At 44.6% G+C, this 26395-nt stretch overlaps 1 protein-coding gene across 1 annotated transcript; it reads left to right on the top strand.

Annotated features, from left to right (window-relative positions):
• Nucleotides 1-224: 224 nt before the first annotated feature.
• On the top strand, nucleotides 225-7261 carry LOC123446410 (protein NRT1/ PTR FAMILY 5.10-like). Its single transcript, XM_045123027.1, has 4 exons — nucleotides 225-680; nucleotides 785-1002; nucleotides 5588-6141; nucleotides 6237-7261. Exons 1-4 carry the CDS (start codon nucleotides 524-526, stop codon nucleotides 7042-7044), a joined length of 1737 nt encoding a protein of 578 aa, XP_044978962.1. The 5' UTR covers nucleotides 225-523; the 3' UTR covers nucleotides 7045-7261.
• The last annotated feature ends 19134 nt before the right edge of the window (nucleotides 7262-26395 follow it).

The raw sequence follows: 26395 nt of genomic DNA, 5'->3' as shown, positions 1-26395 counted from the left end.
TGGGAGTTCCTCTTGCGGCTAGGTTTCGCCCGTCCGCGGGGGGACGACACGAGCGAAAGCTGCTGTTTGGTGTATTAGTGAACTTTTTTTTTTTTACTTTGCTATGTGCTGCTGGGCCAGACACTGTGTCTAGTCGTGCACATGTGCAGTTAGCCGCCGCGCATGTGGCCGCCCGTTTGTCCGATGTGGCGAACGCGATGGGATCCGTATTCTATGCGCCCCTCTACCTACCCACCCTGGACCTGGAGTCTATCTCACACCCACAGTTCATCGGCCATTGCCATTTATCCTCTCGTTACTCCCGCTCTACTTGGTAGCCGCCGCCGACGAGGCTACAGCGCCGGCCGCTCGCGCGTTGACGCGATCTCCCCCGATCGGCGTGCGAGATCTTCCGTCGACAACGTGCCCTGCTCCCACGCCGTTTCTTCTGACTGCAGGGAGTCAACCCTAGCTCATCTCCGGCTGCCCTGATTTTCCTGTCGCCGGAACCAGTCCGTCCGTGCCCAATAAAGCCCCGGCCACGATGGCTTCCGGCTCGGACTCCGACCCGCTGCTCGCGCGGGCCGAAGGAAACGGCATGACGGAAGACGACGGCATCGACGCCGCGGCGGTGGACCACCGCGGCCGGCCCGCCCCCCGCGCCTCCACCGGCCGCTGGAGGTCGGCGCTCTTCATCATAGGCAAGTGCACACACTGCAGACTGTATTTTGCAAATAAATGGATTGGGCAGGATTGTATGTGATTATGTGATGAAGATGACCGGAACGGGGCTGCATATGTGCAGCGGTGGAGATCGCGGAGAGGTTCTCGTTCTACGGCGTGTCGGCGAACCTGATCAGCTACCTGACGGGGCCGCTGGGCGAGGGCAACGCCAAGGCGGCGTCCGCCATCAACGCCTGGAACGGCGTGGCGCAGCTGCTGCCGCTGCTCGGCGCCGCCCTAGCCGACTCGTGGTTCGGCCGCTACCGCACCATCGTCGTCGCCTCCCTGCTCTACACCCTGGTACGTAACGGCCGGCCGGCCGGCCGGCGCGAAACCATTCGTCTTTTTTCTGCCCCGAACAATTATCACCATTGCCTCGCGGCAGAGTTCACGGTGCCGAGGACCCAGTGTCAGTGAGACGTTTAGGCAGCGGCGTGCCTGAACCGGTCGTGCGCTCGTGGCCATTTACTTTTGCAGCGCCTGAGATATTCTCGTCCTCCTCGCTAGATTCTAGCTTGAATTTAGCCGCAAGTTGATGTTAAAATGTGGTGAATTATTTGAGTTGTTGGGACTGGGCAAGTGGTCACAAATCTGAGGATACTCGAGTGGTTGAGGGTGCATGCACATCCGGACTACTCGAGGAAAGATAACATTCACCGGCGGCACACGTCGACGTCCACGAGCTGTGGAGCGGCAGAAACTTCTTTCATCCACGAGCTGTGTCCACTGGCGCTTTGTATTCAAAGGTGTAGGGTTTATATTTGTTTTTTTGCTTTTGTTTGCTACTCGAGAAAAGCATCTTTTTTTCTTTGGCGGAACACCTGAACTGTATTGCTATATCACAACGTTAATTACATATAATTCGGGGGCTCCAGAAGACAAACGTGTGACGACCAGGGGCTAAGTCTAAAGAGTTCTTAGCTATACTGTGAGCATCCACATTAGAATCTCTACATTCATAACAACAAAAATAAATGGCACTATAAGTTGAAAGCAACTTCTGAGTCTTCGCAGTTATCATCGAGTTTGCTCCTTGTGTTACTTCCGAGATTCCTTCACCACCATCGATAAGTAACATGCAATGACTATTGAATTATTATGAAGATCTTGTGACAAGAACAGGGTTTCAGCCATGGCCTCAACACAAGCTGGATCAGCAACTCCTTCTGTACCGAGTACCCCCCCCCCCCCCCCCCCCCCTCTCCCTGGTTGATAAATGCCGAAGCTTCTCAGAGGCCAACCTAGACTCTCCTAGCCCATGATATCATCCTAGTATATCTCTTACTACTTGGCCCATGTGTCAAGTAAAACCGACCCAAAATGAAATTTGTTTGCCCACCTAGAAACCAGCCCAAACTTTACCACTGGGAAAGAGGGCGTCATGGCGAGGCTAAACCGGGAATGACCAGGTGCCGGTGACATGTGGCAATGGCTTCTCCGATAAAGAGGAGTTTGAGGTTGATTGGTACATATGAGGTGCAGAAGACAACATGGTTAGATGGGTGGTTGGGAGCAACGACAAACGACTTAGGAATGGTGGGGAGGTGAGCCAAACGTGTCAGGTCCGTCAGTCGTGTGTAGTGGTAGCCGCATCCTGGCTTGCCTCGGTGTGACTCGACATTAGGAGAAAGACAAAGAAAGAAGACAAAACACACTCCCGGGAAATTAACTGTCGTGGACAAAAAAATCCAAACGACAAACGTAGTCGGTCCCTTTCTTCGTGTGTGTGTGTGGGGGGGGGGGGGGGGGGGGGGGGTAGGTTCTTTTAGGGATAGAGGGGAAAATAGGTGACCTATTTCGTGTTGATGGGATTTAGTTTGTGTAAACTTCACTCAAACGGTGTGTCTTTGTCTCGTTTACAACAAGACAAGACAGAGGTACGTCTCGCCTTAGGGAGCATGCTAAGTGGCCTGCCCAATAGCGTCAGTTGACCTGCTTCAAAAATTTTACTTTTGTTTATATTTTGAGACACTCAAAATGAATATATTCTAAAAATTAATTTAGTTGTATTTCTGAAATGTTAGCTATGAATAAGAAATATGTTAACGCATTGTAAAAATTTTGTGAGCGCAATTTTTTAAAAATGTTGAGGGTATTCAAAAATATATTTGTGACATATTAAAAATATTAACATCTCCGCAATATATGTAAAATATGTTTATACAATTTACGAAAGTTTCATACCATTCAAAAAAATATGTTACAATTTAAAGATGTTCATGAGTTCCAAGAATATGTTTCTGTCATTTTAAAAATGTTTATGCATTGTAAAAAAATTTGCATAGTTTAAAGGAAAATGTGTGTTCAAAATATATATTTTAATAGGTCTTTGAAAATAAATACGAAAACATGTATTTGAAAATTTTAAACCTGCAAAAAATAGATGTATAGAGTGTATGAAAAGTTGACATGAACATATATATGTTAAAATATATTAATTGTGAATTAAAAAATGTTAAGCATGTGTAAGAACATATTTATGATGTGTGTGAGAAATGTATAATTTGTATAAAAATTGTAGACATGTGACAAATATTTATGGAAAGAAAGAAAGCCGTTGAAAACCAAAGAAAAAACAAATGAAAAAAAGGAAAACAAAAGACCAATTATTTTTATTCAAACAGTAAAACCCGATAAGAAACAAGTACTGGACCGGCGGAGTAGCTCCACTCGAGAGGCAAGAGAGTAAAATGCATCATTGACCCCTGAACTTACTAGCTAGGTTCAAAACGGTCCTCAAACTCACAAAGTGTACCAATATGATGTGAGTCTTCAAAGTTGTTGCAACGGTCCTGACATATTGTCGTGCATACAACAACATGTCGCATTGGCGCAAGCCCCACTTGTCACAGGGGGGGAGAAAAAGATAAAAATAAAATTGAGGTCTGAGGGGTTCGAACCAGAGAGCCATGCGCTCATGCGGCACATCCCGTACACTGTTGTATGCATGGAGCTCTCTGGTTCGAACCCTACAGAGCTCAATTTTAGAATTGAGGGGGTTTAGAAGCGAAACTTGGCGGCCAGAGGCTAAGTCTAAAGAGTTCTTAGCTATATTGTGGGTATCCACATTAGTATCTCTACATTCATCACAAAAAGAATTTTCACTAAAAGTTGGAAGCAACTTTTGAATCAATGCAGTTATTATTGAGTTTGCTACTTGTGTTCCTATCAACATGTCCTACCCACCATTGACGAGTAACATATAATGACTGTTGAACTAATATGAAGATCTTGCGACAAGAACAGGGCTTCCCAGCACGCCATGGCCTTGCCACAAGTTGGATCAGTAACTCCCCTCGTATCGAGTACCGTCCCCCCAAATACTGATTCCCCTTGATCAATGCCGAAGGTTCTTAGAGGCCAACCTCGACCCTCCTAGCCCATGATATTTCCTAGCATATCTCCTAGTATTTGGCCCAAGTAAAATTGGCCCCAAACGGAACTTGTTTGCCCCCTTAGAAATCACCCAAGCTCTGCAACTAGGACACACGACGTCGTGGCGAGGCTGAACCTGGAGTAGATAGGTGCCTGTGACGTGTGGTAACGGCTTCACCGGTAGAGAGGAGTATGAGTTTGATTGGTACAAGTGTTGTGTGGGGTTAGAAGGGTTGTCCGGGGCAATGACAAATGGCCTAGGAAGGGTTGGGAGAAGAGACATACGTGGTAGAGCCATCGGTCGTGAGTAGTGGTGGTAGTAGCCTTGCTGGTGTCAAAGCGACTCGGCGTGAGGAGAAAGATAAAGAGAGGGTCAGGAACACACTCCTAGGGAAATCAACTAACGCAGATACTTTTTGAGAAGGGGGGAGGGGGTAGTTCTACTAGGGATAGAGGAGAGAGTAGGTGACATGTTGCTTTTTGATGGAATTTGGTTTGCATAAACTTCGGTCGAACGACCTGTCTTTATCTCGTTTACAGCAGGACATGGTACGTCTCACCTTATGGAACGTGCTAAGTTGCGTGCCCAATAGCGTTAGTTGACATGTGTTTTTTAATCTTTGTTTATATTTTGAGATATTCAAAATAAGTACGTTTGAAAAAATAGTTATATTTTTAAAATGTTAACTGTGAATATGGAAAATGTTAATGCATTATAAAAAGTTTGATAGAGCAATTTTGGAATAATTCTGATAGTATTCAAAAAATATTTGTGACATATAAAATAATCACGTGTTAAAAAAACTATGTAACATTTGTAAAAAGTGTTTGTACTAGGCAAAAACATGTTCGAGTAATTTAATAAAAATGTATCACAGAAAAAAATACATTACATTTAAAAAGATATTCATGAGTTTTTTAAATATGTTTGTGACATTTCTAGGAAATGTTTATACAATGTAGTAAAAATTAAAGAGTATACAATAAAATGTTCAATCGAAAAAAATGTTTTAACATCTTCGTTTTTTTTTTCAAAAACAAGTATTCTATAAAATGTTAGTCATCTATTTAAACAATTTAAACGTGCAAAAAATATTTTACTTATATATAAAAAATATACAATGTGTATGATAAAATAGATATCAAACATTTATTTTAAAAATTATTAATCATGAATTAAGAAAATGCTAAACATGTGTAAAAAATATGCCCAATGTATACGATAAATATACAATGTATATGAAAAATGTAGACATGTGCCTAATTTCTTTGGTAAAAAAAAGGGGCCTGCTACGCGTTAGGCGGTGGATTTTTAAATATAAGTTTTTTTAGAGTTTTTACTATGAAACTACATACGGAACAAAATGGATGAATGGTATGTGGTATAATTTTCGGAGGACGAGATTTCACTCTGCTTTTCTTTCTTCGATTTTTAATTCACGAGAAAGTATCATATCGTATCCATCACATTTCAAAATTTCTCACTGGGCACTACTGAAACTGCGTGCAGGGTTTAGGAATGCTGGCACTCTCGACGTTGCTCTCCTCGGGCAGCCACAAATGCAGCAATATCACCGCCGGCGGTACGCCATGCCCGCCGCCGTCCGGTCTACAGATGGCCGCGTTCTACACCTCCCTGTACCTGGTGGCCGTCGCGCAGGGCGGGCACAAGCCGTGCGTCCAGGCCTTCGGCGCCGACCAGTTCGACCCGAGCCACCCGCGGGAGGCCGTCTCGCGGAGCTCCTTCTTCAACTGGTGGTACTTCGGCATATGCGCCGGCACGGCCGTCACGCTGATCTTCCTCAGCTACATCCAGGACAACGTCGGCTGGGGCCTCGGCTTCGGCATCCCGTGCGTCGTCATGGCCTGCGCCCTCGCCGTCTTCTTGCTAGGCACCCGCACCTACCGCTACTACGTCTCCGACACCAAGCAGCGGAGCCTGTTCGCTCGTGCCGGCGAGGCTTTCGCGGCGTGGCAGAGCAGGCGGCGGAAGTCGACTAGTCCCCTTGCGGCTTCAGGTTCTCAGGAACGCCATCCGGTGCCAACGTCGGCGCCGGAATACAGGTGATTCATCGTAGTATTTCGCACGGTGTTCGATCGATCGATGCATGAGCAAGAACGTGTTGCCTGATTGCTCTGCTTTGTCTAAATATTTGCAGTGCTCAGGTCGATGAGGAGGAGCAGGAGGTGGTGATCAGCAACGCCGACCTCATCGAGGAAGTCAAGGGCGTCCTCCGTCTGTTCCCGATCTGGGCGACGTGCCTGATCTACGCCGTGGCCTTCTCCCAGTCGTCCACCTTCTTCACGAAGCAGGCGGCGACCCTCGACCGGCACGTGGGCAAGCGGCTCCAGGTGCCACCGGCGGCGCTCCAGAGCTTCATCAGCATCACCATCGTAATCTTCATGCCCATCTACGACCGCGCCATCGTGCCGCTGGCGCGGCGCTGCACCGGCGTCCCCTCCGGCATCACCATGCTGCAGCGCATCGGCGTCGGGATGGTGCTCTCCCTCGTGTCGATGGTGGTCGCGGCGCTCGTGGAGACGCGCCGGCTCCGAATCGCGACGGACGCCGGCCTGGCAGACCTGCCCAAGGTGCCGGTGCCGATGAGCCTGTGGTGGATGGTGCCGCAGTATGTGCTGTTCGGCGCGGCGGACGTGTTCACCATGGTCGGGCTGCAGGAGTTCTTCTACGACCAGGTGCCCGACAAGCTGCGCAGCATCGGGCTGGCGCTCTACATCAGCATCTTCGGCATCGGCAGCTTCATCAGCAGCGGCCTCGTGTCGGGCATCGACAAGTGGACGTCGGAGAGGGGGCAGAGCTGGTTCTCCAACAATCTCAACCGCGGCCACCTCGACTACTTCTACTGGCTCATCGCCGCGCTCAGCGCGCTAGAGCTTCTGGTGTACGTCTTCTTCGCGGTGACCTTCAGGTACAAGAAGAAGGCAGCAGCACCTACCGTTGGTTAGGACAACATATATACTCGTGCTAGGCTAGGAATAGGATAAATACGAATTCAAGGTGTACATGCTTACATTTCCTTTTCGATGGCTATTCTCCACTTCAAAATGCTACAGGCCCACACAAATGATTTTGATAACATTACACACCGGCGCCCCTATCAAGGGAAGAAAATTACAAGTTGGTATCATATTTAGGGCCGTGGTGCTGAATTGGTACTAAGATATGTGTGAGTGCCAATTTTCGGGCTATACGTTGCAAATCAAACTGAAAAGTGTATTTCGACATATTGACGCTGAAACTGACAATCAGGACCCGCGCGTCACGCGCCATGTTGGCCAACTCGCACGCGACCGCGCGCTGACTAGGACCGGTGCGGCTCGAACCGTTCGCTCCTTTAAGCAGGCTCGCTCGCTCCTGTCTCCCTCCCCGCGTGCTGCTCTTCCTCCTCGCTCATGTCTTCATACCCGCCGCCCGCATCTCCGCCCGGAGCACCGACGCCCCCGACAGCCGCCGCCATGGTTTTTGAAGAAAAAAGCAGTGACGACAGCTCTAGCTCGTACATGCACTCCACCGGTTCCAATGACGGGCTTCAGCGGGTCAGTTCACTCGAGCTAGGCTTAGGGTTAGGGTTTCAGATTTGGGGGTTTCTGATTTGGGTGATTTAGCTAGGTTTTGACTTGGGGATTGTGTTTAAACGAGCTTCTGCAGGTCCCTTTCAGCCTTGAAGATCCTGATTACAAGGGGCTCGAGCTCGATATGATGGTATTCTATGAGAAGCACAACAAGGCATCACAGAGGCTAGCTACCTTTGAAGGAACATACACAGGCAGAAGGTTCTTAGCATGTGCAGAGCCGGTATGATCCATTCATTGTTTCATATCTCTTGTAGTGATGGACTTGTAGTGATTTAAAATATGCACTTGTAGTGATTCGGTTGCAGTGATTTAGGTAGTGCAAATGCTTTTGTAGTGATGAAGAATATGGTTGTAATTATTATTAAGTAGTGTTTGGCTTTTGTAATGATGCAACAGATTTTGTTCAATTCTAGTTTTGTTTTGTAGTGTATATGTTCTTGTTTTGGTTACATTTTATTCAATGGTAGTTTTATTTTGTACTGATGCAAAACTTGCTTTTGTAGTTATATGTTGGAGCTTGCTCTTGTTTTGTAGTTGAGTACCAAAATGTAGTTAAAGTATTTAGTTAAATGTTACTGTAATTTTGGGATGCACATGCTTTTATTTTGTGGGTAGGTACAATTAGCTCATGATTTTCTAGTTTAGTAGCTCCTTGGATATGAACTCATTTGCTCTTCTTAATCTTTTTGTAGGAAGGTGATAACTATGGGTTTGTTGAATGGGTTGATCAACAGTGGCCCCCAACAATGAGAATGCACTGTTGAAGCTATGGGCAATCGTTGAAGATAGTAAGAGTGCTAGGGTTACTGATAATCTTGAAAGTGCTTTAACTATTCACCATTTTATAGCAGAGAAGAACAATCTGGAGGCCAACTATGACAGGTTCGTTAAAGATGTGCATGATCTTATGAATTTCGAGGAGGGAAGGGTGATGGATTTCAGTTATCTTGAGTCTAACCTAACATATCAGCAGCAATGCATAAGTGAATTGGCGTGATATGAAGGGAGAGATGGCAAAGAAAGATGCAGATCACCACCATCTTAATGAGAAGTATCAACTCTTGGTTAACCTGATAAGAGCTCAAGCAACTGTCATCCAGAACCTGAAGTTGAAGCATATGAAAGAAAAGGAATTGCTGAGTGAAGCTAGGATGAAAGCTGAGTCTCAGAATGCACATCTCACAAAGTCTGGGGAGAAGCTCACCCAAGAGAAGCTAGAGTCGAAGCTTGAGGTTGCTAATTTTCTTAAGGGAAAGGAAAAAAGCATGTTGAAGAGAGGGGACAACTAAAGCTTCAGATTGCTGAGCTCATGGAAGGAGAGGAGAAGCTCCAGAATAAGATCAAGGGGATCTAGTCCATCGTAGAGAAATGAACAAGATGACCTAGTAACTTTTAAGTGTCGTTGTGTATTGTATGGTTGTAGTAATTGGGAACTTTGGTTGTGTATGTACCTAGTAGTTATGCTAGCTATTCATCCTTCTTTGACCAAAGGATGAAGTATGCATTTGAGATCTCTATGCATTGTTGAACTCCACTATGTATTGTTGAACTCCACTATGTATTGTGTGCTATGATTGCATTGTTGAACTCCATTTGAGATACCATTATTTGGGATAGTTGTTTATAGACAACAACAATGATCAAATATACAATGATCAGCATTTCATATGCAGATATGACATCACTTCACATAACAACATATATCCATCAAGTGACATCACTTCACATAACAACATATCCATCAAGTGACATTAAAGTACCATCAAGTAGACTTAGGAGTGGCATCAAACCAAAATAAAACACATTGTAGCATTAGCAGAAGTCTACATGGCACATCACGCCATTCAATGGTTTCCACTAGCTGAGAAATAGGCCATCCAACCACTATGTGTACCACCAGTAGGTGGAGGACCAGTAGAAGTTGATGCAGAACACTGCCTTGGGGCAGAGAAGGGCCTTGAAGTACGTACAACACCTCTCCCATCACCTGGTGCAGATCTTGAAGATTGAGTTACAGTACACCTGATGTAGAAGATGCTCTTCCAGTTCCTCTTCCACTAGCAGCCTTTCTTGCACCACTACGAGTACCACTTCCAGTTCCTCTTCCACATCTTACAGCAGGACGTCTTGGTGTTGGATTTGCAACACAACTTCTAGAAACACTTCGAGTTCCTCTTCCAAATCTTGCAACATGAGGAGGTCTTGGTGTTGGATTTGTAGCACCAGTACCAGCACCACATCGAGGGGCTCTTTCTTGTAAATTCCATGCAGGCTTGGAAAACAATTGAAGGGATAAACATTTAATAATACTACAAGTAATAACTATATAGGGAAATAGTAATTTACAAACTAAAGTACTAGTTCAAAATAAATTACCACATGTTTGTTATTTCTCAAGGCCAACTCAGGTTTCAACTGTTTCAGGGAGCTTGTATATCTATGCCCTTGTAATCCACAACTACTTCCTCGTTCTTGAAGTGTCCTTTGGCTTTGGAACTTCAAATTTTCCCTTTATCCTCTTATATTTCCTTCTACCTTTCTTCACTTTAAATGAAGGTGGATCTATGTATGGACCAGGGGTCTTTGTACAATCATGCTCACGAGGGACTGGATATATCATTCGTTCATATGCAACTAAGTACAATGGTTTGTTGAAGAAATTGCTAACATAGTCCTCTGGAAACCTTTTCCCCTTATTAATTGCTGAGATGGTATGGTTGCATGGGATGCCACTCATGTCCCATTTTCTATAACTACATGTGTGATTTTCCAAATTCAGAGCATGTTTTTGATGCCCACTAGTAAGTTGCCATAGATTAACACCTGCTTGAATAGGTTTGCAGTACTTGGCCCTTTCCTTTTCAACCTCTAACCTTTCTGCATAATGTGGTGTCATCATCCATCTAGCTGCCTTTCCACTCTCTGTGTTCCTTTGCCACCTAACCATCATCTTATCCTTTATGCCATCACACACTGTCCTTAGAGGTTTTTTCCTAACATCTAAGATGTACTTGTTAAAAACCACAGACAAATTGTTAACTACCAAATCAGTCTTGCAGTTTGTGTCAAATGCATGCATAGCCCATGTTTTCTTGGATATTGCAGTGTGCCACTTCCAAGCTTCCTCACTCTCAGCTTTTCAGATCAACCATTGCAATATTAAATTTGTGTTCACTATAGCCATAACTCGCATTATCCATGCACTTCTTAAGATCTTCCCCCCTAAACCCAGCATACTGAAAGTTTGAATATATGTGTCTTAGGAAGAATCTTTGGTTGGAGTTAGGAAATAATGCATTCACTACATTTAGGAGCCCCTGGTGCACAAACTTAACAAACTAAGATATTCTCTAATACATAACAACTATGTTTGGAAACAAGATATATGCAACATACAATGGAAGATGCATTCACATACCTTTTATCTATAAGACATTATAGTATATGGACCAAACTATCCAGCTTCTCCTCCTAGACAGATTTTTAGTTGGTGTAAAAACCAACACCACTTAGGTGTGTCCTCTTGTCCAACAATGCCAAATGCAAGTGGGTAGATGTTGTTATTTCCATCTCTACCAGTGGCAGCAAGGATTTGTGCACGAGTTGTTAGTTTAATAAAACATCCATCAAGGCCTTAAAGAGCAATTAAAAAGAACAATCAAAACAGATAAGTTTCAAATGCATTCAAATGTGTAATAGAACTAACAAAGTAATTGATATTTTACTAATGAATGGTGTACACCCTTGGATAAATCCCTCCCTTGCACCATTGAGACAGAAAAACATGGCATGAAATCTTGGTCGTGGATGTGGAATTTTCTTAGTTGGTTTCGAAGTTACTCTAGTGACTACAACTGTCCTCCCATGGTTAGTGTCCATTATAGTCTATGCATAATCTCTTAGCCTTGGGTATTGCTTCCTATGATATCCCAACATAGCCTGAACAACTAAGTTTTTTCCCTATATGCAATAGCCTTGGTGTAACGTGCGCACCCGGGATCAACTTCCCGGTCGGTCACCCATCCTAGAACTACTCCAAGCCAAGCACGCTTAACCTGAGAGTTCTGCTCGAATGGGCTTCCGGAAAAGAAGGAATTCCTTATTGATATGAGTAGTTTATCATCCCTAATAAGCCAGACTATCACACTTGGGCACATCCACTCCTAATTTTCCATGCAAGCATCTATTAGAGTATGGATGCTAGTACTAACATCTCATTTGAATAGTGGCTCATAATGCTTTGCAAGCCACTTGGCGCTTACCCTTGTTGTCTATGTACTACTAGGGCAAGTGTGTTATAGTCTCATCTTCCTAATTGCGAATGTTTTTTACCTTTTATAAATGACCTGCAAAAATATTATGCGAGTTTGTTTGTTAAAAATCATGTCATTTCTACAGTTCCATATAGCCCAAAGTAAAGCACAAAAATATTATGCGAGTTTGTTTGTTAAAAATCATGTCATTTCTACAGTTCCATATAGCCCAAAGTAAAGCACATACTCCTATCCGAATATGTCTAGCCAAATTATATCTACTCCATTGAACCACTTCCCAAGTAATGTGTGAATACCATGTGAAGATGTGATGTTTAAGGCTATATGAACTGATCGTCAAAGAATGTTGTTAAGAGGACAGTCAAGAAAGAGGTGTTTGATAGTCTCATCGTGTTCACAAAAATTGCATCTTTTATTACCCTCCCAATTACATTTGCCAAGTTATCCTTAGTGAGAATCACCTCCTTGTGAAGAAACCACATGAAGACTCTGATTCGTAAGGGCACTTTGACCTTGCAAGTATGAATCGATATGGGAATCGAATCTGAATCAATTAAGCAAAGATACATAGATTTTACTGAAAGGGTGACATTCATGGTTAACTTCCAATGAATCCTATCAAACCCCCTCCGATAAGTGAATATCCATCAATCTTCTGGCTAGGTGTAACCATGATTCCCATTGATTACCTACCAAAGCTCTCCAGAACTGTATATTTATAGGGTTAGACTGTAATATTGTGGCAACATAGGCTTCCCTACACTAACATTATTATAGTGAGAGGGATATTTTGTGGCCAAAGGTGTCTTCCCTAACCATGTATCCTCCCAGATTCTCGTTGACTCGCCATTTCCAATGATGAATTTAGGTATATGAAAGAAAGATGCTTTCATTCTCATCAATCCTTTCCAAAAAAAGGTGAATCATTGGGTCTAACGGTGACCTGGGCTAACGTCTTAGTCTGTAAGTACTTATTATGAAGAATTTTACCCACATTCCTTCCATCTCAACACACAGTCTAAACAACCATTTAGAGAGCAGCCATTTGTTCTTTACCTCTAAATTCTCAATCCCAGATCACCCTAGTCCTTTAGTCTACATATGATGTCCCATCTAGTAAGCATGTATTTCCTCTTGGCCTCATCACTACGCCAAAAGAAATAGGATAAATAGAAGTCCAATCTTTTCCGTACCCCTACATGTATCTCAAAAAAGGACAGAAGAAACATTGGCATACTCGTGAGTACCGAGTTAATCAGTATTAACCGGCCTTCTTAAGACATAAGCTCGCCCTTTTAGCAGCTTACATTTTTTCTCAAACCGATCCTCAATACACTTCCACTCCTTGTTAGATAACTTATGATGGTGAATTGCTCTGCCCAAATAACTCAACGGTAGGCTACCAAGTTCACATCCGAACAATTGTTTGTCTATATGTTGTTTGTCCTTAGCCCTTCCAAAATAGAACAATTCTCTTTTGTGAAAATTTACTTATAAGCGCGACAACTGTTCAAACAAACATAACAGAAACTTCATATTTATGGCATTTTCCAAGTCATGTTCCATGAATAAAATTGCATCATCTGCGTATTGTAGTATAGACAACCCACCATCCACTAGATGGTGTACGAGTCCTCCTACCTGGCCTTCTTATTTAGCCCTTCCTATCATGATTGCCAACATATCTGCTAATACATTGAACAAGAAAGGATACATAGGGTCTCCCTCTCATAGACACTTGTGCATTTGAAAATAGCAACGTATGTCATCATTCAGCTTAATTCCAACACTTCCTTTTGTATGAAAGAATCGACGTGTTCCCTCCATAACTCGTTGAATCCCTTCATACGCAAGGCTTGTTGTAGGAATGACCATTTAACTTTATCATACGCTTTCTCAAAGTACACTTTAAAGATAACCCCATCTAGTTTCTTTGGGTGGATCTCATGCAATATTTCATGTAGGACAACCACACCCTCTAGTATGTTTCTGTCGGGCATGAAAGTCGTCTGACTTGGTTGCACTACAGTATGTGCAATCCTTGTCAAATTATTTTTCCCAACCTTAGTAAAAAAATGAAGCTCACATTAAGCAAGCAAATTGGACAAAACTGTTTAATGTGCACCGCCACCTCTTTCTTTGGAAACAATGTAATTGTCCCAAAGTTAAGGTGAAATAGCTATAGATTACCATTCAATGGGTCATGGAACATGGGCACTAGGTCCTTTTTAATAATGTGCTAGCATTTTTTAAAGAACTCATCTCGGGAACCATCCGGGCTTGGTGCTATATTATTCTTCATTAGGGATATAGCCTCAAACACCCATTTCTCCATGATTGGTGCAGATAGAATCTCATTCTCGTCTGTCCCGAGATGAGGAATGTCTTCCGACCATGTGCTCCTCCATGGACACAAAATTGTCCTTGGGAGCTCCAAACAATTGTTTAGGTTCTCGTGTCCTACAATTGTACCCTCATCTTGCTCAAGCTGGATATTTTTTCTTTATGTGCTTTCCATTTGCAATCATATGGAAAAACTATGTGTTATCTCCCCCCTCAAAAACGTATCACGCTTTAGCTCTAAGTTCCCACTTCCGATATTCTTTTCTGAGAAGCTACCGTAATCGTTGTTCAGCTTACGTTTTGGTTGTCCGACCAACGTGACCGAGAACTGAGGATTCATCTTTTATGTCAAGTTCATTTATAAGGTGTAAAAGACTCTCTTTTTATACGTTGTAAAATGCACTTCCGTTGTGAGCACATCCCCTCATGAACTGTCTCAAGTGCCTAATCTTGCGTTTCCATCTATCAATATTCGACCTCCCCCCTGTGGCCATATCCCATTCTCTAGGCAATGAGATCAATGAAGCCCTTCCTCTCAAACCGTGCTAGTTCAAAAGAGAAAATGTTTTTGTTACCTGCATGTGTCACTTTTCTGGAGTTAACAAGCAGCGGGGTGTGATCAGATCTCTCTCTCTGCGGGGCTTGAACTATCACTAGAGGGAATTTTTGTTCCCATTAAACGCTGGTGAGAACCCGATCGAACTTATCAAACGTTGGATTCGGTAGTGTGTTTCCCACGTAAATTTTCTTCCCAAGAGTTATATCTCTCGCAAATCTAGACTTTTGATAGTTATGTTAAACATAAATGACCATTTTCCATCAAAATTATCGTTATTTCTTCATCCCTTCTTCTTATAATGTTGAAATCACCCCCAACAAGTATAGGTAATTGCTCGTCCCTGACGTCAGCTGTGCTTCCCTGGCAATGGCTCCAGAAAAGTGTTGATCCTGCAATCTCTAGTGTTAGCTAGACGAATGCTTATAACAACTAACCTTCTCCTGCAACGGCACCAGAAGAATGCTGCTAGCACTCCCCGGCAATGAAACTGGAAGAATGTTGTTGATGGCCCACCAGCGCGTGGGTTCGCAGCAGTTTTCGAGGGTAGAGTATTCGACCCAAATTTGTAGGTAAGCCTTAGGAGGTGAGAGTATACTCCCAAGTATTAGCAGTTGAATGTGTCAGATTCAACCACACCTGAAAGATTAGTATCTGCAAGCACAATAGTGACAGCGAAGTAGTAACAGCGAAGTAGCGGGTATCGGCAGTGTAGCGAGCAATAGCAGTGGCAAGGAACAACAGTAGTGACAGCAGTAGCAAGTAGCAACAGTAGCAAGCGACAATAGTAACAGTAGCAGCAGAGAAACACAAGTAACATCAGTAGCAACAGTAGTAGGAGTAGAGCAAGACAAGTAACAACAGTAGCAACAGTAGTAGCAGCAGAGCAAGACATGTAACAACAGTAGCAACAGTAGTACAAACTCGTAGGCATTGGGTCGGTGATTTGTTTGGATGATATTCATCATGCAACAACTATAACACGGAGAGATATGTGGCTAGCTCCCGTTCGTCAATGTGATGTAGGCATGCATTCCGTGTGTCGTCATACGTGCTTAGGGAAAAGAACTTGCATGACATCTATTGTCCATCCCTCCCGTGGCAGCGGGGTCCAAAAGGAAACTACGGGATATTAAGGTTCTCCTTTTAATAAAGAACCGGACCAACGCATTAGCACTTGGTGAACACATGAACTCCTCAAACTATGGTCATCACCGGGAGTGGTTCCGGTTATTGTCACTCCGGGGTTGCCGGATCATAACACATAGTAGGTAACTACAACTTGCAAGATCGGATCTAAAACACACATATATTGGTGACAACATAATAATTTCAGATCTGAAATCATGACACTCGGGCCCTAGTGACAAGCATTAAGCATGGCAATGTAGTAGCAACATCAATATCAGAACATAGTGGATATTAGGGATCAATCCCCATCAAAACTAACTCGATTACATGATAGATCTCATCCTACTCATCACCGTCCAGCGAGCCTATGAATAGATTACTCACGACGACGAAGAGCTTCATGGAATTGGAGAGGGAATAAGGTTGATGATGACGATGGTGACGATTTCCCCTCTCCGGAGCCCAAGACGGACTCCAGATCTGCCCTCCAGATGAAGAACAGGTGGTGGCGGCGCCTCCGTATCGAAAACGCGACGAAAACTTCTCTTTGTATTTTTTTTGGGACGAAAGACAACTTATAGAGCTGGAATTGGGGGCGGCAGGTGCCTATGGGCCCCACAAGCCTGCCCACCACCACCAGGGGGTGGTGGTGGAGCAGGGGCTTGTGGCCCACTGGCTCACCCCCTCAGGTGGATTTTGGCGCATGTATTTTTGATATTTTCCAAAACTGCTCCCGTTAAATTTTCAGGACGTTTGGAGAACTTTGATTTGTGCAAAAAAATAACACCAAGGCAATTCAGCTGAAAACAACGTCAGTCCAGGTTACTTCCATTCAAATCTTGCAAATTATAGTCCAAAACAAGGGCAAAAGAGTTTGGAAAAGTAGATACGTTGGAGACGTATCAGTCCCCATAGACCCTCACAAGGTCAGCGAGGAAGTCCTACTTGAGCTCGGGCTAAGCAGCTGCATATAATGCTACAAGTGCTCATTCAAACCCATCCACCTTCGAGCGTACCCTAAATTTCACGACAAAGTCTCGGTATACTATGTTTAAAAATGCAATCATCTCACACTTTACCCCTAGTAAGATCCCACGGAACCTTCCTCTTGGGAGTAGGCAGTGCTAATTAAAATTAACGCCACCACATAAGGTGCCAAGAAATTGTGAAGTGAAATTATCCCTACCCATCTCAAGTAGGGCCATAAAGTTGAGGTTTTAATCTATGGATGCTTCCGCTAGGAACGTTTTCTTAGCCAAGTCTGTGAGGCCTCTGCTATTCCACAAGATTCCTTTCATCTTTCATCATGCCATTTCTTTGCCGTCCTAAATCTCGCACTTCTGCGTATAGCGGATGTGGGATAAACCTTTCTCTTCCAAGTTCGTTTAGCCTTATCCTGACTAGCTGTTCGGTGGAGATGATCGAGTTCTGGTAGGTCACTCGAATCTGGTTGTAGAGGAGCCATATACCCGTGTGAACCAATATCTGCATCCTCATCTAGTGTTATAGTTGAGGGCACTAAGTCCTCGTACAAACAGTAGTGCCCCAATCCCTAGCGCATTAATTTTAGAATCATTCATAGCTTTGACCAATGCAATATTCGAAACCAACTCTATGTCCCTATAAACCTCTAAGTCTAGTAAGTCATTAATAGATGAATTATCTTATCATCAGAAAAATGTAAAATTGAGCAACTAGTATTAACTGCCATTCCTGTAGTTGTCTCAATGTCTCGAAGCTTAGCCGCCTGCATCACATGACCCATCTGTAGGTCATCGACATTCGGCTGCGCGTGAAGCCGGAGACTCGTCCGCCTGTCCCCGGACGCCGGGTCCGGGATCCCTCCAAAGGCGATAACGTCCTCAATGGTGGGCCCAACCTGGGCACGGCCACCTGCCATGTGCCCAACTTGGACAACCAATGTCGTACTAGATGGAGCCACGCCGCCAACTCCAATCCCCACCCATAGCCCCGCTAACGAGCGAGTTGGGGTCTGCCCCCCTGCCGGTGTCGCAACTATGTTGCCTGCCATCGAAGCAGCGTGCGGTGCCTTCGTTGTAGATCGCAGAGGTGGACACACAGACCACAAACTCGGTTCGTGAGGCCTTGTTCGGTTCCTTTAGGTTTGTAGGGGTTTGAAGGGGATTGAGAGGGATTAAATCCCCTACAAGTCAAATTCCACCTCAATCCCCTCCAATCCTCTCCACCCCCTCTTGTATGGGATTAACAGAACAAGCCCTGAGGAGTGTGCGGTGAGACCGATCGTCGCACCTGGGACCTAGAGGGAGAGCAAGCACCAACATGTGTCTGTGTCGCGACATCACCCCCAACAACCTTGATAGGGGTGGGAACCGATGTGACCAGTCTCGAGTTTGCGGGGCACGACGAAGTCTCCTACCTATTGTCCCCCATCGTCACCCCAACAGGCATGGTGTTCGACCCACCCTTAGTACCGGTGTCCTCACGAATCAATGACGACATAGTGGGGGAATACAACGACGACAACGATGGTAACACCTGCTCCATAGGGTCACCCGACTCAACTCGGTGCCGCCATAACCGGCTAGGAGAAAAAGCGGATCCAAACGAACCGAAGCACAACCTATTCATCGGCGTCAACTGTAGTGTTGCGCCCTTGCTGGCCGACCCCATAGACTGATGAGATTGTCCCATTGGACCCATACCATCAACCGGCAGACCTTGCTCCATACTCTTATCCTGAGAACTGTTACCATCATCACCCTCAGACATATGCACATCCTTTTTACCAGCTTCCCCATCAAACAACGGTGGACTCTCAATCTCAATCTAAAACTCATATATCATGCCCGCATAGGTCTAATTTGCTGGGGAACGTCGCATGGGAAAAAAACTTCCAACGCGCACGAAAACCTATCATGGTGATGTTCATTTTCGAGGGGGCTTTCAGATCTACGTACCCTTGTAGATCGCACAGCAGAAGCGTTAATAAACGCGGTTGATGTAGTGGAACGTCCTCACGTCCCTCGATCCGCCCCGCAAACCGTCCCACGAACCGTCCCGCGATCCGTCCCACGATCCGCTCCGATCTAGTGCTGAACAGACGGCACCTCCGCGTTCAGCACACGTACAGCTCGACGATGATCTTGGCCTTCTTGATCCAGCAAGAGAGACGGAGAGGTAGATGAGTTCTCCGGCAGCGTGACGGCACTCCAGAGGTTGGTGGTGATCTAATCTCAGCAGGGCTCCGCCCGAGCTCTGCAGAAACGCGATCTAGAGGAAAAACCGTGGAGGTATGTGGTCGGGCTGCCGTGGAAAAGTTGTCTCAAACCAGCCCTAAAACCTCCGTATATATAGGGGGGAGGTGAGGTGCCTTGACTTGGGGCTCAAGGAGCCCCAAGGGGTTCGGCCGATGGGGGGGGGGGGGAGGAGGAGTCCTCCTCCAATCCTAGTCCAACTAGGATTGGAAGGTGGAGTCCTTCCCTTCCTTCCCACTTCCCCTTTTTTTTCTTTCTCCTTTGATTTTCTATCTCCCTGTGCAGGAGCCTCTCTGGGCTTGCCCACCAGCCCACTAAGGGCTGGTGCGGCATCCCTAAGTCCTATGGGCTTCCCCGGGGTGGGCTGCCCCCCCCCCGGTGAACATCCAGAACCCATTCGTCATTCCAAGTACATTCCCGGTAATTCTGAAAACCTTCCGGTAATCAAATGAGGTCATCCTATATATCAATCTTCGTCTCCAGACCATTCTGGAAACCCTCGTGACGTCCATGAGCTCATCCGGGACTCCGAACAACATTTGGTAATGACCCATATAACTCAAATACACATAAAACAACGTCGAACCTTAAGTGTGCAGACCCTGCGGGTTCGAGAACTATGTAGACATGACCCGAGGGACTCCTCGGTCAATATCCAATAGCGGGACCTGGATGCCCATATTGGATCCTACATATTCTACGAAGATCTTATCGTTTGAACCTCAGTGCCAAGGATTCATATAATCCCGTATGTCATTCCCTTTGTCATTTGGTATCTTACTTGCCCGAGATTCGATCGCCAGTATCCGCATACCTATTTCAATCTCGTTTACCGGCAAGTCTCTTTTCTCGTTCTGTAATACAAGATCCCGCAACTTACACTAAGTCACATTGCTTGCAAGGCTTGTGTGTGATGTTGTATTACCGAGTGGGCCCCGAGATACCTCTCCATCACACGGAGTGACAAATCCCAGTCTTGATCCATACTAACTCAACGGACACCTTCGGAGATACCTGTAGAGCATCTTTATAGCCACCCAGTTACGTTGTGACGTTTGATACACACAAAGTATTCCTCCGGTGTCAGTGAGTTATATGATCTCATGGTCATAGGAATAAATACTTGACACGCAGAAAACAGTAGCAACAAAATGACACGATCAACATGCTACGTCTATTAGTTTGGGTCTAGTCCATCACATGATTCTCCCAATGATGTGATCTAGTTATCAAGTAATAACACCTTGTACATAGTCAGAAGACCCTGACTATCCTTGATCAACTGGCTAGCCAACTAGAGGCTTGCTAGGGATAGTGTTTTGTCTATGCATCCACACATGTATCTAAGTCTTCATTCAACATAATTATAGCATGGATAATAAACGATTATCTTGACACAGGAATTATAATAATAATTTATTTATCATTGCCTCTAGGGCATAATTCCAACAGTCTCCCACTTGCACTAGAGTCAATAATCTATCCCTCACATCACCATGCGAATTACATTGTAATAAATCTAACACCCATACAGTTCTGGTGTTGATCATGCTTTGCCCGTGGAAGAGGTTTAGTCAGCGGGTCTGCTACATGCAGATCCGTGTGCACTTTGCATATATTTATGTCCTCCCCTTCGACGTAGTCGCGGATGAGGTTGAAGCGTCATTTGATGTGTCTGGTCTTCTTGTGAAACCGTGGCACCCGTGTTGTCACAGAACAAGGTTATTGGATTCACTGCGCTTGGCACCACTCCAAGCTCCGTCATGAACTGCTTCATCCAGACACCCTCCTTAGCCACCTCCGAGGCAGCCATGTACTCCGCTTCACATGTAGAATCACCTACGACGCTTTGCTTGGAACTACACCAGCTTACCGCACCCCCATTAAGAATAAATACGTATCCGGTCCGCGACTTAGAGTCGTTCGGATCTGTGTCAAAGCTTGCATCGATGTAACCTTTTACGGCGAGCTCTTCGTCACCTCCATACACGAGAAACATCTCCTTAGTCCTTTTCAGGCACTTCACGATATTCTTGACCGCCGTCCAGTGATCCACTCCTGGATTACTCTGGAACCTGCCTGCCATACTTATGGCCAAGCTAACGTCCGGTCTAGTGCACAACATTGCATACATGATAGAACCTATGGCTGAAGCATAGGGGACGGTGCTCATATGCTCTCTATCTTTATCAGTTGTTGGGGACTGAGTCTTACTCAATCTCGTACCTTGTAAAACTGGCAAGAACCCCTTTTTGGACTGTTCCATTTTGAACCTCTTCAAAACTTTATCAAGGTATGTACTTTGTGAAAGTCCTATCACATGTTTCGATCTATTCCTATAGATCTTAATGCCTAGAATGTAAGCAGCTTCTCCTAGGTCCTTCATAGAGAAACTTTTATTCAAGTAATCCTTTATGCTCTCCAAAAACTCCACGTTGTTTCCAATAAGCAATATGTCATCCACATATAATATTAGAAACGCCACAGAGCTCCCACTCACTTTCTTGTAAATACAAGATTCTCCAACCACTTGTATAAACCCAAATGCTTTGATCACCTCATCAAAGCGTTTATTCCAACTCCGAGATGCTTGCACCAGTCCATAAATGGATCGCTGGAGCTTGCACACTTTGTTAGCATTTTTAGGATCGACAAAACCTTCGTGTTGCATCATATACAACTCTTCCTTAAGGAAACCGTTAAGGAACGCCATTTTGACATCCATCTGCCAGATTTCATAATCCAAAAATGCAGCTATTGCTAACATGATTCTGATGGACTTAAGCATCGCTACGGGTGAGAACGTATCATCATAGTCAACTCCTTGAACTTGTGAAAAACCCTTTGCCACAAGTTGAGCTTTATAAACGGTCACATTACCGTCAGCGTCCGTCTTCTTCTTAAAGATCCATTTGTTCTGAATAGCCTTGCGACCTTTAGGTAGTACTTCCAAAGTCCAAACTTTGTTTTCATACATAGATCCTATCTCGGACTTCATGGCCTTCAGCCATTTGTTGGGATCCGGGCCCACCATTGCTTCTTCATAATTCACAGGCTCATTGTTGTCAAAAAACATAATTGATAAGACAGGATTACCGTACCACTCTGGAGTAGTACGCGATCTCGTCGACCTGCGAGGTTCGACAGGAACTTGATCCGGAGTTTCATGATCATCATCATTAAATTCCTCCTCAACCGGCGTCGCAACGACAGGGGTTTCCCCTTGCCCTGCGCCACCATCCAGAGGGATGAGAGGTTCGACAACCTCATCAAGTTGTATCTTCCTCCCACTCAATTCTCTCGAGAGAAACTCCTTCTCGAGAAAAGCTCCGTTCTTAGCAACAAACACTTTGCCCTCGGATTTGAGATAGAAGGTGTACCCAACTGTCTCTTTCAGGTAACCTATGAAGATGCACTTTTCCGGTTTGGGTTCCAGCTTTTCAGGCTGAAGCTTTTTGACATAAGCATCACATCCCCAAACTTTAAGAAACGACAACTTTGGTCTTTTGCCATACCACGGTTCGTATGGTGTTGTCTCAATGGATTTTGATGGTGCCCTATTTAGAGTGAATGCAACTGTTTCTAATGCATAACCCCAAAACGATAACGGCAAATCGGTAAGAGACATCATAGATCGCACCATATCTAATAAAGTACGATTACGACGTTCGGACACACCATTACGATGTGGTGTTCCAGGCGGTGTCAACTGTGAAACAATTCCACATTGTCTTAAGTGAGCACCAAACTCGAAACTCAGATATTCACCCCTATGATCAGACCGTAGGAATTTGATCTTCTTGTTACGATGATTTTCAACTTCACTGTGAAATTGCTTGAACTTTTCAAATGTTTCAGACTTGTGCTTCATTAAGTAGACATAACCATATCTACTCAAATCGTCAGTGAAGGTGAGAAAATAACGATATCCGCCGCGTGCCTCCACGCTCATCGGACCACACACATCGGTATGTATGATTTCCAACAAGTCACTTCCACGCTCCATTGTTCCGGAGAACGGAGTTTTAGTCATCTTGCCCATGAGGCATGGCTCGCATGTGTCAAGTGAATCAAAGTCAAGTGACTCCAAAAGTCCATCGTATGGAGTTTCTTCATGCGCTTTACACCAATATGACCTAAGCGGCAGTGCCACAAAAACATGGCGCTATCATTGTTAACTCTAACTCTTTTGGTCTCAATGTTATGTATGTGTGTATTATCACTATCAAGATTCAATATGAACAATCCTCTCACATTGGGTGCATGACCATAAAAGATATTACTCATAGAAATAGAACAAACATTATTCTCTGACTTAAACGAGTAACCGTCTCGCAATAAACAAGATCCAGATATAATGTTCATGCTTAACGCAAGCACTAAATAACAATTATTCAAGTTCATAACTAATCCTGGTGGTAACTGAAGTGAAACTGTGCCGACGGCGATTGCGTCAACCTTGGAACCATTTCCCACGCGCATCGTCACTTCATCTTTCGCCAGCCTTCGCGTATTCCGCAGTTCCTATTTCGAGTTGCAAATATGAGCAATAGAACCGGTATCGAATACCCAGGCACTACTACGAGAGATGGTTAAGTACAAATCAATAACATGTATATCAAATATACCTGATTTTTCTTAGGCCGCCTTCTTATCAGCCAGATACTTGGGGCAGTTTCGCTTCCAGTGACCCATACCCTTGCAATAATAGCACTCTGTTTCACGCTTAGGTCCAGCTTTGGGTTTCTTCGTCGAATTGGCAACAAGTTTGCCGCTCTTCTTTGAATTACCCTTCTTTCCTTTGCCGTTTCTCTTGAAACTAGTGGTCTTATTCACCATCAACACTTGATGTTCTTTACGGAGTTCTGACTCTGCGACTTTCAGCATCGCAAACAACTTGCCGGGTGACTTGTTCATCCCTTGCATGTTGTAGTTCAACACAAAGCCCTTATAGCTTGGCGACAGTGATTGAAGAATTCTGTCAGTGATAGCCTCTTGCGGGAGTTCAATCCCCAGCTCGGTTAGACGGTTTGAGTACCCAGACATTTTGAGCACGTGTTCACTGACACACGAATTCTCCTCCATCTTGCAAGCATAGAATTTATCGGAGGTCTCATACCTCTCGATCCAGGCGTTCTTCTGAAAGATAAACTTCAACTCCTGGAATATCTCATATGCTCCATGACGCTCAAAGCGATGTTGAAGTCCCAGTTCTAAGCCATACAAGACTGCACATTGAACTACTGAGTAGTCCTCCTTACGTGTTAACCAAGCGTTCTTAACATCTTGGTCAGCCGTAGCAGGTGGTTCATATCCTAGCGCAGTGATCTGCGCAATCTCTAGCGTTAACTAGACGAATGCTTATGACAACAAACCTTCTCCTGCAACGGCACCAGAAGAATGTTGATAGCACTCCCCGGCAATGAAACTGGAAGAATGTTGTTGATGGCCCACCAGCGCGTGGGTTCGCAGCAGTTTTCGAGGGTAGAGTATTCGATCCAAATTAGCAATAGCAAAGTAGTATGATAACAACATTTGTATCAATGTATCAATGGCGCTTCCGTTGCCGCGTTGACGGAAGTTGTCAATTCCCGTCAACGGTCAGGTGAATCAACAGTGTAACAGGTAGCAGCAGCGTAACGAGCAATAGCAGTGGCAAGGAACAACAGTAGTGACAGCAGTAGCAAGTAGCAACAGTAGTAGCAGCAACAGAGCAAGACAAGTAACAACAGTAGCAATAGTAGTAGGAGTAGAGCAAGACAAGTAACAACAGTAGCAACAGTAGTAGCAGCAGAGCAAGACAAGTAACAACAGTAGTAGGACAAACTCGTAGGCAATGGGTCGGTGCTTTGTTTGGATGATATTCATCATGCAACAACTATAACACGGAGAGATAAGTGGCTAGCTCCCATTCGTCAATGTGATGTAGGCATTAATTCCGTGTGTCGTCATACATGCTTAGGGAAAAGAACTTGCATGACATCTATTGTCCATCCCTCCCGTGGCAGCGGGGTCCAAAAGGAAACTACGGGATATTAAGGTTCTCCTTTTAATAAAGAACCGGACCAACGCATTAGCACTTGGTGAACACATGAACTCCTCAAACTATGGTCATCACCGGGAGTTGTTCCGATTATTGTCACTCCGGGGTTGCCGGATCATAACACATAGTAGGTAACTACAACTTGCAAGATCGGATCTAAAACACACATATATTGGTGACAACATAATAATTTTTAGATCTGAAATCATGGCACTCGGGGCCTAGTGACAAGCATTAAGCATGGAAAAGTAGTAGCAACATCAAATCTCAGAACATAGTGGATACTAGGGATCAATCCCCATCAAAACTAACTCGATTACATGATAGATCTCATCCTACTCATCACCGCCCACCGAGCCTACGAATAGATTACTCACGAAAGACGAAGAGCTTCATGGAATTGGAGAGGGAAGAATGTTGATGATGACGATGGGGACGATTTCCCCTCTCCGGAGCCCAAGACGGACTCCAGATCTGCCCTCCAGATGAAGAACAGGTGGTGGCGGCGCCTCCGTATCAAAAACGTGACGAAAACTTCTCTTTTTATTTTTTCTAGGATGAAAGACAACTTATAGAGCTGGAGTTGGGGACGGCAGGTGTCTGTGGGCCCCACAAGCCTGCCAACCGCCACCAGGGGGGTGGTGGCGGAGCAGGGGCTTGTGGCCCACTGGGCCACCCCGTGAGGTGGAACTTGGCGCAGATATTTTTGATATTTTCCAAAACTGCTCCCCGTAAATTTTCAGGACGTTTGGAGAACTTTGATTTCTGCACAAAAATAACACCAAAGCAATTCTGCTGAAAACAGTGTGAGTCCAGGTTAGTTCCATTCAAATCATGCAAATTATAGTCCAAAACAAGGGCAAAAGAGTTTGGAAAAGTAGATACGTTGGAGACGTATCAACTCCCCCAAGCTTAAAACCTTGCTTGTCCTCAAGAAACTCAGTTGACAAACTGAGAGAGAAAGAAAAACTTTGACAAACTCTGTTAGATCTTGTTGTTGCAACTATGTCTAACTCATAACCAGTATTTCAGCAAGATCACAAGTTAACCACATAAGCAAATGACACAAAGGTCTCACGGTAAACTAATATCAATGGCATAATGAGCTAACGAGCAAATAATAATGAGTTTCAAATAC

The sequence above is a fragment of the Hordeum vulgare genome, chromosome 1H, assembly GCF_904849725.1.
Source record: "Hordeum vulgare subsp. vulgare chromosome 1H, MorexV3_pseudomolecules_assembly, whole genome shotgun sequence".
Classification (NCBI taxonomy): domain Eukaryota; kingdom Viridiplantae; phylum Streptophyta; class Magnoliopsida; order Poales; family Poaceae; genus Hordeum; species Hordeum vulgare.
This window is presented reverse-complemented; position numbering and strand designations above follow the sequence as displayed.